Source organism: Coccinella septempunctata, chromosome 4, assembly GCF_907165205.1.
Source record: "Coccinella septempunctata chromosome 4, icCocSept1.1, whole genome shotgun sequence".
NCBI lineage: Eukaryota > Metazoa > Arthropoda > Insecta > Coleoptera > Coccinellidae > Coccinella > Coccinella septempunctata.
In genome coordinates, this window is record NC_058192.1 from 13,665,823 (window position 1) to 13,682,158 (window position 16,336).

The window sequence follows — 16,336 nt, forward strand, 5'->3', positions numbered from 1 at the left end:
CTTTCGTGTATTCATTTCGTTAGATCTTTGAAGAATTAAAGTGTAGCTATAGTAAGCTATTTGAGAAAAAAATTTACTTCATTCAATTTTTCAATGAATATTGGTACTATCAACTCAAAAAAATAATAATAATATTTGTGTTACGAGGATATTTTGAAAAATTCTTGGCCTACTATAGAACCAAACAGAATTTCAATTTCAGAATATTTTATTACACAAGATATTGTCCCCTTAATTGGATACATTTATTACAGCGAACCTGCAACGTCTCTAGACCTTTCAGAAAAATGTTTCTTCTTGCTCTGCAAACCAGACCTCCACTGCTTTTATTTCCCCCTCGTTGAAAGAAAATTTACGACCTTCTAAACTTTTTTTCAGTTGAGGAAAGGGATGATAGTGGGATACAGCCAAATCTGATGAATAAGGGGGGTGTTCTAGTAATTCAAACCCTAAATCACGAATTTTTTGGATGGAAACATGAGATTTTTGTGCAGGAGCGTTGTCCTGCAAAAACAAAACACCTTTGGATAGCTTCCGCGTCTTTTCTTTTTAATCTTTTTCCGTAGAGAGGTCAGTAATGTCGAATAGTAATCTCCGGTTATTGTTCAACCCTTATCCAAAAAATCAATCATGATTACTCCATGGCAATCCCAAAAAACTGAAGCAAGAACTTTTCCAGCAGATTTTTGGACACGAAACTTCTTAGGTCTTCGAGAACCAGAGTGTCGCCATTCCATCGATTGTTGCTTTGTTTCTGGATCGTAGAAAGGTACCCAAGTCTCATCCATAGTAACAATTCGGTTCAAGAAGTCTACAGCGTTTTCAAATCGAGCACAGATCGAAGGGTAGATGCTTCTACCCTTGCACGCTTGTGGTCAACATTCAAACATTTGGAGATCCAACTTGCAGCAATTTTTCTCATGTCCAAATTGACGTGAACTATATGATGAACGCGTTCGTATGAAATATTCAGTGCTTGAGATATCCGTTTCAGCCCAATTCGACGGTCTGATAATATCATGTCATGAACTGCATCGATATTTTCGGGGACTGTCACAGAAACTGGCCTTCCCGATCGATCATCATTTTCAATGGAAAATTTACCCCTTTTGAAGCTTGCAGTCCAATTTTTCACGATCGCATACGAAGGACATTGATCACCAAGGGTTTTTTCTGGAGCTACTGGCGCATTCGCCATTTAGAATAATGATGGAAATGAAATGTTGGAAATACAACAAATAGGAAGTCTTTTTTCCATCGTAGTATGGACATTAGACGAGAGATCAAGGGTGTTTCTAGATAGTCTACAGACAAATCGCTCAATATGGTCTGCTGGTGAGAGTAGTGAGGACTAGGCTAGGCTTAAGAACAAACTTACCCGAGACCGCATTGTAACCATCATATATTATATTGATAACTTATAGCTACCACTTCAATTTATCTTACGAATGTAGGGACCAAACTTCGAGCGCTAGTTGCGAACTTGGTCTGGTGAAAGTGAACAAACGCCCGACTGGAAGTTCTCGCCAACGGGTTAACTTAATGGACTGCCGAATCTGGCTGAATTTTGTCCCAGTGTGGGTGGATGGCATCTTCTCACATTCATTCCTCTGGGTTATCTATTGTCGAGAATCTCTTCTAATGTTCGGTAGCAAAATAGTTAATTGTTGTGGTCCATCAACACTTACGTTTCCTATTTCTATGAAAAGATACAAAGGGTGGTACGTTACACAAATGATGAAGAGTATTTTCCATCAGCACTAATAAAACTTCATACTAATGAAAAATCTTTTCTGAAAACTATTTTTCAGAATTTAATATCCCGAAATTTTGTATCCCCTTCAACTAATTCTTATCTAAAATCGACAATAATTTGCTAAATGTCATATCCTGCGGAATGAAACAACCACCAAATTCGCCAGCGGCAAGGCTAGGCCAAATCATACGTGTCGGTTGAAACACAATAGGGTTTGGTTGCTTTTTGTCGGTCTAGGAAATGGGACGAAAAAGCAAGTGCCCAGATAGATAATGAGAACGAATGAGGTCTAGTAGAATCAAGTCGACATCACGATAATTGTCACGGAATATGCCAGTAGTTTCAGATGTAAAATTGGGTTGCTGGGGATTTATCAACAAAGTAACGAAAGGCATTCCGTCTAATTAGTAGTTCTGCCCGAGGAAACCCAGGAATGGATCCTAATGATGATGTAAATATCTGTTATGTTCGACTATTTGCCGTGCGCTACTATAGTTGAAGGCATATCGAAATAATGTGAATATGGTATTAGATAGGTAGCCTAGATTCAAATAGCTCTAGATAATATTTGGTCAAGTAAATACCCGTGTAATTTCAACTGATGGGCATCTAGCTCCACCTCCATTGCGTCGATATTATTTTATAATGATAGTTATAAGTTTAGCATCGTTGTTCTTTCAATAAACCAATAAGTTGAGAGGTGGAAAACAATAGATATGGATGTTGTTCAAAAAATCATTGTAAATTAAGTCATATATGGGCAAAATGTGTTATCTGGTACAATTTCCACAAGGAAACTTCTGAAAACCTTCATTGAACGAGCAGTAAAACAAAATAGGTAATAAACTCCCTCAAAACTCGCTCTGAATGTGGAAATTGCGATCACCCATAGAATTCATTTCCTTCTGTTGAGGAAAAGGGGGTGTTATGCAATAAACTACACAATTTCAGTGCGACTTCGCTTGTATGAGTTATAATCTCCCTTCATACGCCCTATCTTCTCGGTGCGGAGAATCTTCATCCCCCCAGCAACCTTGGAAACAATGTACCTCTTCATATTAAATTCGTTCGTACACCTCAGAGATGCCCTTTTGTACATTTGTCAGAATGGCGCTGTGAGATCCTCAGGTAGGTACTTTTAGTAGTTGCTTTTGCACCTCTATGTGAGCGTACAGGGATGATGGAAATATACGCGTTGATTACTTGGTGTAGTCACCGCCGAATGTAAAAAATGAATAAGCAAATTTTATTATACACCAGGAAGATCAATCAATTGAGTCAAATTGGGGCTGAGCATTCACATAGTTGAAAAGTTTTGCCAATTTATGTTATCTTTCCATCCCCTTAAAAATTTTCATCTACGATATTTCATTCTCGGTAGGAGTATTATTGGGGATTTGATGACATACTAATAATTTTACAGTTTGTTCTTTAATTTTAAGAGAATCTCAGATGTGTCTTTTTCAGTATTCATTCGACTGACACAGATTGTAGATATTAGTGAATGCAAATTACATGTTTCAATATTTGTATCTTTCTGGAAGTACATATTTCGAAAAACTCAATACAAATTAGGTAAAGGAAAAAAATTGCGATTGCAATATGTTTTATTTGTGACGAGCATCAAAGTGAAATAGAGTGGATTAAAAACTCTCTGATTATATCCTAAGAAAAGTTGATTATTTCCTATTCGGTGTAGATGAAGATGAGGGTTTACTAGTAAAAAATTATAATTGACCTTATCTAAAAAGAGAAACCGAGGTTAATATTAGTTCATTACTGAAATGGATGGAGAAATGAGAATTTTTTTAGAAGGAAGACAAACTCTACTTACTTTAACTATTTGATAATGAGGAGATGTAGGTAAATCGTGAGTAATGATGATGCTTCAGATTAAAAAACTGACGAAAATGTGCTACACCAAAAAAAAAGTTTCCAAAGTGATGTAATTGAGTCCATATTTCCTATTTTCCACTGCTGAAGTATACTAAAAAAGTATAAGTTCCTTTGAGTATCTGAAAAGCAATTATGAACTTCTAATCTATATTTTCATTTCAACTCAGTTACCTCGGTAAGGAAACTGAAGTCCAATTCTGCATTGGGTTTCACCATCATTTTCATCGGAACCAGCATATGTCCTAGATATATATGGTATGTTTTTCTTTGGTCAATATCCATGTGGTACCAAGGTACATCATAAAGAATTTTGCAGAGAGAGATTCTCTGTAAAATCATAAAACAGGAGAGTTCTAAAGAGTTCCTCCAATTTTGTATTATTTAATACGTGAGGTGTTATTTTAAGATAATAACAACAATGAATTTCCCTGTTATATGTGAGTTAATATATAATAGAAAACAGAAAAGACCACCAGAGTTGTAAATCATTTCCATAAAGGAAATATGTCAAAACAATCTATTTCCTTGTATGTCATTCCTTCTCAAAGAATCCCGCATAATTTTTCATGGAAATTGAATTGGTTTCGTATGAATTTCTGAGTTCTCTGGAAAAAGTTTCCATGGGTAAAAAAATAGTTTCACTTGTTTTCAAGATGAAGGATGTCAAAGACAAAAAGCTTTCGGCTCAGAATTTTTAACAATTTCGTGAAAAAAATCATTCTTTGATATTGAGAACCTCGTTCATTTAGTGTATACCTACAGCGAGGGGTGAACCGGTCGTGAATTGTGGTGTACAAATTGCAGGAATTGTCATGAATTGAATTGAATTGCCAAGAATTGTTGAGAATTGTCATGAATTGCCAGGAATTGTGGTGAATTGTCAAGAATTGTCGTGAATTGCCAAGAATTGTGTGAATTGTCAGGAATTGTTGAGAATTGTCGTGAATTGTGGAGAATGGGCTATTTTTCCAAATTTCAAAATCTAAGAATTTTTATAACTCAAATACATACATATATGGAAATTTATTTTTTTAGAATTTCAACACATTGCATTCGGTCGAAAATTGTTATTTCAGAAGAGCTCTCTTATAGAACATGGATATGTTCTAAGGTATAGAATTCAGAAATTTGTTTTTGTAATATGTGGATATTTCGGTGGATATGGAATTCTATATTTTCTTGATCGGTTTCACTGGTGTCGAATTGACAAAAATTACTAGACTGTAGTAAGGGCATTCTACGTTACACGCTTTTACACAATCGAATGTTTATTAAGTTTCGAAAGGTGTATATCTGAATTTTGAAGCGAATCTCTTACGTGTTGGATAACTAATGGGAATGGGTTTCCATAAATAATTTGAATTCGATTTTGGAGTTTTAGGAAACTTGCCCATCGTCGTAAATTATAAAGAATTGTTCTGAACTATTAATTTCCGTGAATTGTTCGAAAATTCTCATGTATTGTCTGGAATTGTCATGAATTGCAATGCATTTTCTAATTGTTGGGCGATTCGCTGTCTTGCAATTCACAGGTGTCCAACCTGTCCAACTATTAGGAAGCAGAAAGGGAGGTTTGCACATGTATATGGACATGTATATAGTCATATTCATGTAGACATGTATATAGTCGCATGCCGGCGCAATAGTGCAAACTCCGAGTTTAATCTGTATTCTGTGATTTGAATTAAAGTGATATAAGATTGAGCAGGTAAGAATTATACAACATCTAATTTTTTCATTATTTCTTATTGATACACAATAATTTCCTACGGGTGTGAAGCCAGGTTTCTTTCATCCACAGTTACAATCTGTCAAACGCCGCGCTCTAAGGATAACTGTATTGTTCAGTATACAATTCTTACAGTTCTGAAAAAGATATTAATGCTCGTTTTAGGATTTGAGTTTCTCTTGGAAAAAGAACGAGATATGGTGCAATCGGATATTATTCATACCTTGATTTATACCAAAGAAAATCATTAAAGCTCATTGTCAGCCCGCACGGGGGGCCTGGAGGGATTCAAAGTTAAAAATTTCAAATTTTCTCGAGACATGTGCATTCTTGAGAAGATAGTAAATTGGTTCGATATAACATTTTACATCATGAACAGTCATCAAAACACTTTGTTAACCTGTACAGGGACTATTCACCAACAATATTGGTGAATATTGGTCCCGATCTCTTTGCGTTCAATAGCAGGTACCTGAAACGATTCCTTTGGTTGAAACCGTTTTATTACTCTGTTGGGAATAACCCATTAAAATCATTGTTAAGAACGGGCGTTCTTTCTTCAATGCATATCATATAATTTTGGTTATTTCAACCTCATTTTTAACACTTTTATAATTTCTGAGAAGATGTTAATTCGAAATGTCGGTCTATATCGGTATATCGATTGCAATAATGTCAATTATGTATATATTCACAGCTTCTTCCCTCTCAACCTGACAAAGATCATTCGGAGGTTCATCTAAGACTTGGAGATTCGCTTGGAGATGTCTCTCCAAGTATAAAAAAAAATTATTTGAAACATTTGTCTAATGTTTCAAATAATATATAAATAATAATATTAATAATTGTTTTCAGCACTCAAAAAGTAGACATAGATATTTCAGCACGTGTGTCGAATCTCTTGATGGTTATTCTGTAAGCTCTTTGTTATTCCATATAAATTGAACGAACAACATTTGTGAGAACACAATCTTGATTTCAACGCACCATGTTTCTGAACCTGGTAAGTTGTGTTATTATTTTGTAGTACTTCACATACTTTCATAAAATTCCATAATATAACTCGACATGTTGATGTATGATTTAAAATTAATAGCTTGCACAGTAACCATTTTTTTCAACTACCCGATCAATTTGCGTTTGATAGAAGGTACTGATTCAAAAGATTCCGCCTAGAAGTATTTCTTCGCTTCATAAAATTTTATAACTCAATTTGGAAAAACCTACAAAAATTGTCGTTACGAACGGGTACGCTCTGTTGTATTCAATATTAGGGTTGCCCATTTTGACCAAAAAGATTTTATGCACAGAATAACTCTAGAGCCATTTGCTGAGGGAATTTTAAAAAATTTACCTGAAAGTATTTTTTCGGATCATACAATTTTATACCTCAATTTTCAAAATTGTCGTTATGGAAGGGAATGCTCTTATCCTAAATTAGGTCGTTTTCACAACATTTTATTCAGTTGAATTTCAAAGTTGTTTGAATCTGCCTATATAACTATGTTGATGAGAGGAGGTTAATAGTACATCAAACAATGAAGTATAGGATATCCATGGATAGAAGCAATTTCTGTAAGCTAGCCTCAGTTAGCCTTAACTACTATCTGGCTATATCTATAAGACATATTATTGAGTGGTTTCAGAGCTCTCATAGTGTGATGTGAAGAAAATCCCCAAAATATATATTAAAAAAAAAAAACATTACTATGAATTGTATTGAATTGTCATGAATTGTATTGAATTGTCATGAATTGTATTGAATTGCCATGAATTGTATTGAATTGTCTGTGAATTGCCGTGAATTGCCATGAATTTTCTTGAATTGTGTGAATTGTTGAATTGTCTGAATTGTTTTATATGCTTTTATAGGAATTGCGTGAATTGTCTGAATTGTGGTGTACAACATTTTCATGACCGGTTCACCCCTCGACCTACAGTGAGGGTAAAAAGATACTGTCCAGGTTTCATTTCTAATGAATACCTACAGTTCATACTGTACATACTATGGTTTATTATAAAATACACATCTTTAATCGAATATTCATAGGTCCCAGGAATCATACATTTGAAGGTTCGGATTTCATTATTATGAAACTTAAAATACGAATAAATGAGTAAGTATCGTATTGAGAACATTCCAACAATATTACCTCATATTCTAGACGTTCGCCAAGCGTACAAAGGAAGAGAATATTCAAAAACCAAGGTACAAGTGGGACCAAAGCTGCTGAATCCTTTTGCTGCAAATAACGCGAGTGGAAAAAGTAATTATTTGGCATTATCTTCCTGGAAATCAACTCACCTCTATTAATTTATACAAATGGAGAGCAGTTATTATGGGCAGGATAATACGGTATGGTGTGAAAGTGTACCGCAAATCATTATTCATTGCCTTCGCACAACTGAAAAATATTGATAAAACAGTTTTATAGGGATTGATGCTTACAATCAAAACATATTATGGGAAATAACATCCACTTACTCTGAAATCTCAGCATAGTATTTGATGCAAAATAAAAGTTCTTCACGCTTCATTGGTCTTGTACATCCCCCCTCTATAGTGAACGGAATCATCATCCTCTTGAGTTCTCTTATCCTGCACATAATAAGGTAACTCGCGGTAGTAGGTATCGTTATTAAAGCATAAGAAATGGGTAAGTAGAATAATCCAACTATTATAAAACATGCCCACAAGAAAATCACTTTTCCATAAGAATTCATTCCTATTGGATACCACAAAGGAAAAGGCATGCTACAGGCATAACCATCATCACCAATAATTCCTGTTTTGGTACAGAAAGTCTTATCGAAGGCCCTGATACAATAATAAAATAAGCATAAAATACGTATAACACAGATCATTTTAGGTGCAGCATAATTTATAGTTTTGGAGAAAACAATACATTCTGAAGGTATACCAAATTCAAATCTATTCATACGATCTATATTGATGAGGAAGTTTCTCCAGTTGCTCAACCACAGAAACATTATGAAAAATAAGGCTATCATTTGTAGTAGACAACTCATGGACTCGATAGGTTCAGGCCAAAGTGCTCCTTAAACAAAAAAAAACTATCTTATAAAATTCATCGCAGAACCTTAGAAGTTCAGCAATCTTCTTTTTTAAGATTAATAATATGTGGTTGAATACAGCTAATACCTTAGCTGCTTAGCTTCTACTAAAACATTTGAGGGTTATCTATGACAAAACTAACAATTTTGAGTCTATGATTTTGTAAAAATTATTCCTAAGCAGTTTTTATATAAAAAATTAAGCTTTAGATCAATTTTTTTGGATGTGGGCTTATTTTCACTCTCCCAATGGATGACATGGAAGAAGCTGAGCTACACGTCATTGTTTAAAGACAAGGCTAAGTTCAGTAACAAAATATTAGGCTCCAAAATTCCAAAGGCACAACATTTCATTGGTATTTAAAATTTCCTCATAATTCTTTCAGGTCTTATTTTACTTACTACCGAGTTCACTTACGTTTGAAAGTAATATAACTATGTCCAACAACACCAACTAAAATGAAAGGTCCAAAAAGAATGCACGGTAGAGAAAATTTCATGAATAATTTCCAGTCGTACGTTTTTCCATCCTTAGGAAAACAATAACAAGCTTGAGATATTTCTAGGAGAGATTTCAGAGCATTTATTTTTTCTACCTTCCTTTTCTGTAATGGAATCATGTTTTATTATGAGCTCACTCTTTGTTTTTCGAAGTTTTATACTACGGCTCTTATTAATTATTCCAATAGTGATTAAAACATCTATTTAACTAAAAAGAAATGTCCAGTATAACATATGAAGATAAATTATCATGAGATATTTACAAAAACTTCAACCATTAATGTTGTGTTTGAGTTTCTCTATCATAGAAATCGTTTCTTATTCTTCGGCGATGAAGTTTTCTTTTGGCTTACTAAGCAATAATATTTCATTTACGTGGCATCAAAATCCTTTTTTATATTTCCTCTTGTTCTAGTTAACTTTGGATGTAAGCATTGTTAATTTTTATCAGAAGCTTCAATTCAATAATGAATACCTAATAAGTCGGCATTTTTTCTTGGTTTCAATTTGGAAAATATCCTTTTATGTATTTACTTCCACAGCTACGTTCACACAGTGTCTATATTAAGTATAAATGGTATCACATGGTAGTGTACTTCAAAATATTCTCATTTTGCAGATTTCAGTAATATTACGGTATATTTTAGGTATATTCATAACAATTCATGGTTTTGCTAGTTACTGAAGAGATACTAATGAGTTTATAACTGTGCAATAGCCGTAACGATAGTTTAATAAACCGGCACTTAGATCCTTTCAGTTCGATTAAAAATTCCGAAGAATCAACAGTGCAAAATCAATGAAGTCCGATTAAAGGATGGTGCGATTACACATTCCGTTCGAAGATTTCTCTGAACCGTTTTCCGTAATGGAAAACATGATTGCAAAATGAATATCTGTTCCATACAAGTCTTCGCATCGAGGAAAAATAATTATAGAATGTATAATATTCCCCCTTCTGCTTCAAACGACGCGGCCGGAGAAAATATTTTCCAGAACGAAGCAATATGCGAGAGCATTAATGAATTCGCCAGCTACTTCAAAGTGCTTTCGAAGTCAAAGAAGAAAATGCCCTCTTACGGTTGTATGCGAAGATACCGATGGTCTTTACCATTGCTGGGGTCTTTTGAGGCGAATAAATCAACAATATACGTTTTGATAGCTCAATTAATTTCTGTTGAGTTCAAACGAAGAGTACTTGCTTTTGGATGCGTGGGCTCTGAGAGAAGAGCGCAATCTAAATTTAAGAAGATGCCGGATCGTGCTTTGTCTCTTGTTGTATTCGCGAGTTGGTCCTTCCCGTAATATTATTAAATAGTACTTCGGATTCATTCGTTCGAAATGGGGGGATTCGAAATGACTAACTTTATTCCTCCAGTTTCGGTCGTATTTCGTATATTATTTCCAAGCTTCGCAGCATCTGAAAATTAGAGGACTGAATGTCCAATAGGTATTGACCAGAGCTGTGCCGAGCATTAAAACGAGAGAATTAAACAGTACATTACAAATTTGATTATGAGATAGACGATAGGGCTAGATCACTAAGCAATGACATAAAATTTTCCACAGGGTATTTTCCAAACATTAGGTAGTGGTACATTCAAATTGGAATTTGGTACTTCGCATCTGTCGAAAAGTCTCATTGGATTGCCTTATGTTTATACGATCTCCACGAAATTGTGCACAAGTTTTTGTATCGTACTTCACAGCTAGCTTTTCATTTGGATCGGTATTTTCACAACATTGTGAAGGTTTTGCCCACAAACGATCTGAAACATTTCATTTGGACCCTTAACCTGAGCCTACTTCAACTCTTTTCTTTCATGAGTTACGGTGTTTACGGACGTAAGAAAGTGGTTTCACAAGCATTAAGCACAATGCTTTGGCGCAGTTCTGGTACTGACAAAAATTTCCATGTAAATATCCTAATGTAAAATGCAAGTTTTCTTCTAGAGTAATTAATCTGTCATGATATTCGTATTGACTGGTTTTCCAATTGGAGGTTACTTACAAGCATATTGAAATCTGGTATCGATAAAAATAGAATGATTTCTATAATAGGAGGGGAGCCCAAGAGGGAAATTCGGGATTTACTCGAGCGTGTCAGATTAATTTTAGGGGAGATACCTATACCTTGGACCCTGTAGAGTACCTATACAAAAAATTAGACCTGTATATAGGGGGAATTGTCTAGTACATTGTATATACACACTCGAGCGTGTCAGATTAAGATTATGTGGTTAATTAAATGTTGAAAAGTATATATGTTGAAGCTAATGATTCAAGAATAACGGAAAAAAAATAATCTGACAGTTTCAGCAAGCCGAAGCAATAAAAATTGGCCATAAAAGTCACAAAAATCAGTTTTTTTGAATTATCCCCTCTCCTGGGCTTCACATTGTTTTCGCATTCATAATAAAAGTGGTAGAGCATAACATTTTCTACAATATTTGTCCGAAGAAATTTTTGCTACGTTTGATCGTTTCTGAGATGTATGGCGATTAATGTTCCTTAGACTGGGTTTCTACATTGACCTTGGCCTTTCGCATGTGTGGCTAAGCTCCTCGCCTTTATCAACCTCTAGCTCAAAAACGATTGAGGGTATAAAAAATTGCTTCAGACAAAAGTTGTATAGAATTTTATCATCAACAACTTTCATCATGAATACAGAAACGATCAGATACACAGGAGGGGAAATATCTTAAAAAAATCCCTTTTTTTTATCTTCAAACTGTCAGATTAAGAAGACCCCCCCTGATTATTGTTAGATTAATGGGTCAACACCAGATTAAAGATCTGTATTGAAATCTGACACGCTCGAGTATGTGCAATTAACGATATTTTTTGCATTTTCAAAGGACCGCTGTGAATTGTCAGTCTCTTGAAAAGTAGCTTCCTTAAGGTCCAATTAACATATCCTCTAAAAATCTGACAAGCTCGACAAATTTTTTTTTAGCATGGGTTTGCCCCACCGCGCAAACTGTCAGAAACTTGAATTAACATGAATTTATTATCAGAGACACGTAGGGCATATACAGTATCTTAATCTAACGCGCTTGAGTATATACCTACACCTAACGTTTTTTTTACAACTTTGAGAACCTTCAGACGCTTCCCCCACCGCTGAAAGTGCATACATCATAGAACATTTTTTCTTCCCACTATCTAATCTATCAAACTATCTAATCTAATGAACTATATAACCTTACCTAACCTAACGTTTTTTTTACAACTTTGAGAACCTTCAGACGCTTCCCCCACCGCTGAAAGCGCATACATCATAGAACATTTTTTCTTCCCACTATCTAATCTAATCAAACTATAAGCTCCAACCACACATCGAAATTGTTGAAAATAAGTGAAAATATTGCTAAAGTCAAAAGTTCGCATCGTGAAACAGCTTTTGTATGGATTCCGACGAATATTGTTTCTACGGATTTTGCATATTGAATATCCAAGTATGATTGTTTGTAACTGATGCCTTGGATCTAGAAATATCACCTATTTGCTTTTTAAATTAATTCCAATTTCGAATGATGCTACGGATGATAATGTAGACTAAATAATTAACCCGACCATCTGTCTTCTACAGACCTAGAACAGAGACAGAGTCTCTGCCTAGGTTATACTCATATGACATTGTTGCAGTTAACTGGGGCACAATTCAAATCTCACCCTGTTTTTGTACTGTCCAGTTGTGATTTCAAATCCTGCTTTTATTGCTCTAGGTCTAGGCTTTCGGCCTTTAAACCATAATGCTCTTCTAATTTTTTCGACAAAACGAGTACACGCGTCGCAATAGTGTAGCAGCTTGGGCAAGCATCCCGCAAAACAAACCTCAAATAATTACATAACGCGAAAATCATGACCTCGAACGTATTGAACAAAGCATTCATAAGTGACGCATAAATTCTACAGTTGTTCCGAATTTTCCTCACAACCTCAACTAAACATCTGAATTAATTAAACACATAAACTTGATTTACGCCGTCTGCGAAACTTTAAAATTAAATTGAATAGAGCGGGATAGTGCCGCGCTGCACTAGCTGGTCGCCCCTTTTTCATTAGGATATCCCTTGTTTCGGAAATTCGGCTAATTAAGTAAGACTTATAGAGTCGAAGTTATAGCTTCTGGGATGAGTTTATTTATTATTCCCCGCGTGCTCTTATGTTTGTTTTTGGGTAGACGAGAAGAGTCTGCCTAATGAGAAGGAAAAGTCAAGCAGGAAAGGCTAATACTTCTACTGAAGTATAGTCTCAGAAGTTATAAATCAACACCAAGAAGAACGCCGAATTTCTATACCAAACAACACCACTTTGTATCATAATTTCATCTGATATGGATAGATAAATAGTTACAGAGAGGTTACAGACTACAGTGACATTGAGGACTATTGAACCCCCATCAGAGCTAAGAGCTACTCTTACCCCTGCGCTATCTACAACTAGGTTTCAAGGAAGTTACGTCCTCACTGCTACAATTTTCTTGTCCGAAGCATTCAGCATTGTTTTTGCTTGCAATGGCGAGGTATTCTGTAACCAGGTAAATATTGTTTTCTCCTTCTGCCAACAAGAAATTCTTTCCAATGAATTAATTTATTTTATGTATTCTGTTTGCTAGGCTTCTTAGTATACGAGGGTATATTAAAAAATTCTTAGCCTACTATAGAACCAAACAAAATTTCAATGTAAAAATATTTCATTACTCAACATATTCTCCTCTTAATTGGATACATTTATTACAGCAAACCTGCAACGTCTCTAGACCTTTCAAAAATAATGTTTCTTGCTCTACAAACCAGTTGAGGAAAGGGATGATAGTCGGATGGAGCCAAATCTGGTGAATAAGGAGTGTTCCAGTAATTCAAACCCTAAATCACGATTTTTTCCATGCGAACATGAGATTTGTGTGCAGGGGCGTTGTCTTGCAAAAACAGGAGTGGTCCCGTAGAGTGGTCAGTAATATCGAATAATAACCTCCGGTTATTGTTCTACCCTTATCCAAAAAATCAATCATGATTACTCCATGGCAATCCCAAAAAACTGAAGCAAGAACTTTTCCAGCAGATTTTTGGACACGAAACTTCTAAGGTGTTGGAGAACCAGAGTGTCTCCAGTCCATCGATTGTTGCTTTGTTTCTGCATCGTATAAATGTACCCAAGTCTCATCCATAGCAACAATTCTGTTTAAGAAGTCTACATCGTTTTCAAATCGAGCACAGATCGAACGCGATGCTTCTACCCTTGCACGCTTTTGGTCAACATTCAAACATTTGGGGAACCATTTTGCAGCAATTTTTCTCATGTCCAAATTAACGTGAACTATATGATGAACGCGTTCGTATGAAATATTCAGTGCTTCAGATATCCGTTTTAGCCCAATTCGACGGTCTGATAAAATCATGTCATGAACAGCATCGATATTTTCGAGGACTGACACAGAAACCGGCCTTCCCGAACGGTCATCATCTTCAATGGAAAATTCACCTCTTTTGAAGCTTGCAGTCCAATTTTTCATGGTCGCACACGAAGGACATTGATCACCAAGGGTATTAAGCATATCTTCGTAAATCTGCTTACCTCTTAACCCTTTTAAATACAGGTACTTGATGATGGCTCGATACTCCAATTTTTCGATATTCACAATTTCGGTGGAGTTATTGCGAAACTCTGGTTTACTTTTTTGACATGTTTTGACCTCAACCTTCACACTGACACTTCTAATGAGTTATTGTTCGTTGCTATGGTAACGCAATAATTTTTTTATGCATGGAACTGGTCTAGGCTAACTAGATCCTCTTATTTTCTATATTTTTGAGAAAGAACTAGGTATATTTCATCTTAGATACACTCCGCAACCCGCATAATCGAAAGTGAATCTATGGCCACCTTGATAAATATTCACAGGCTCTTCTATAAAGAAGCGCTTCACTCTACCGCCCCCTTCAATGGCAAAGAAATGTACGACTGGAAAGCCCTGCCTTATGAATTTATCAGGCCCGTTTTTCCATTTTGCGCCGCCTGTATATGACACATTCTGACCTAAGCGAGGGCACCTTTGCGAGACCACAAAAGTTTTCAGGCAAAGTAAAGTGCACCTAACGTCGAGCATGGATTGGGTTCCCTCTGGCGACGCAAACAAAAGTTTTCACTTTAATATTCATATGCCATTTGCTCAAGTGGTGTGAACCTACCTCTTGGCTGTCTTTCCCGCACAGAACAATGAAACTGCGGTCATAATTACCCTGGCACTTGACAAGATAAACTAGAACAGACCCCTGGAGCTGCGTGCATTGGGTTTTGAAATGGAGCTCAATTTTTCCTTGGGGGCTCTTTTGTGTCCCCGTGTTTATTTATGAATTTCCTCTGTTTTCCATCACGCAATTTTTTTTCGTGATTCGGATCTGTCGTGAATCCCACGAAGGGAAAATTCAACCTATATGCCCATCCTGATATTTCGGTTTTGATATACATATACGAGTTGTATTCCTAGTTGAATACTTTTGGCAGAAGAAAAAACACAAATCATTCATCTGAAACATTCAAGATGGCGGAGCTGTTATCCCCCAAAGTAGAATGCGTCTTCATGAAATTTCGAGTACGGTTCTGATTCCCACTTCTTCAATAAACAAACACAGTACAGTACCATCGCCATGTGATAAGTGTATGAATGTATAAAATGAGCCATCCTAGCATTTTTCGAAAATTTGGATTTTAACAACCGAAAAATATTGTGCTATACATTTACTAATATTTGCTAAACTTCTTATAATTCCTGGAAAATCGAAAATTGAAGTAAGAAGTTAGGCGAGCAGATTTTTCTTCTTACACAAAGCAGCACAACATCTGGAAAAATTCTACACAAAAAAATTCAGAATCAAAAAGTGCTGGACTAATTTCATACACATGTCGGATTGCTCAAAAAAGTTTCTTGTGGATTATTCTCACATTTACTAAAAATAAAAATCTGCCCTAAGTGATATTTCTAGCCTCGATAGATTCTTGTCGGTTTAGATTAGAAATAGAGGAAGGTCTCTTGAAGCTAATTGCCTGAAGCTCATACTAAAGAGTATCAACTCTTTGATACTCTTTGCTCATACCTTGAAGCTGCTAATTGATACGCCTCGTTACCAGACAGCTATCCTACAACAAGAAGATTCGCAGTGATGAATGGTTATGAATATTTCGACATCTTTTCTGCTTCCGCAGACCAACTTGACGTAAAAAGTAATAAGCAAAATCAGAAGATTTATAATTCGAGAGAACCTTGAACATCATTCTGAATTCTTGGAATCCGGATTGAAAAGGCTGCTTCACAATTCGATTAAACGGAAGGGGAAGTGAATCAGAGCTGCCTGAATATTTTATCGCTTGAAAGC

At 35.6% G+C, this 16,336-nt stretch overlaps 2 protein-coding genes across 2 annotated transcripts in view; one reads left to right on the forward strand and one right to left on the reverse strand.

The window, feature by feature from the left end:
• Positions 1 to 16,336, forward strand: part of LOC123311131 (putative dipeptidase CPSG_01350) — a 249,916-nt gene that overhangs the window by 199,438 nt on the left and 34,142 nt on the right. The window lies entirely within an intron of this gene.
• LOC123311133 lies at positions 3,431 to 7,970 on the reverse strand. The gene is made up of 5 exons (XM_044894923.1): positions 7,867 to 7,970; positions 7,687 to 7,786; positions 7,535 to 7,624; positions 3,824 to 3,979; positions 3,431 to 3,771 (listed from the first exon to the last, which is right to left on the reverse strand). The coding sequence occupies exons 1-5, from the start codon at positions 7,959 to 7,961 to the stop codon at positions 3,721 to 3,723; spliced, it is 492 nt and encodes a 163-aa protein (XP_044750858.1). The 5' UTR covers positions 7,962 to 7,970; the 3' UTR covers positions 3,431 to 3,720.

Coding starts and splice junctions, on each gene's coding strand:
- LOC123311133 (XM_044894923.1), bottom strand. CDS start 7,961: ATGATGATTCCGTTCACTATAGAGGGGGGATGTACAAGACCAATGAAG. Junction 7,787..7,866: donor TACTATGCTGAGATTTCAGA/GTAAGTGGATGT, acceptor AATATTTTTCAG/TTGTGCGAAGGCAATGAATA. Junction 7,625..7,686: donor ATTTGTATAAATTAATAGAG/GTGAGTTGATTT, acceptor CGTTATTTGCAG/CAAAAGGATTCAGCAGCTTT.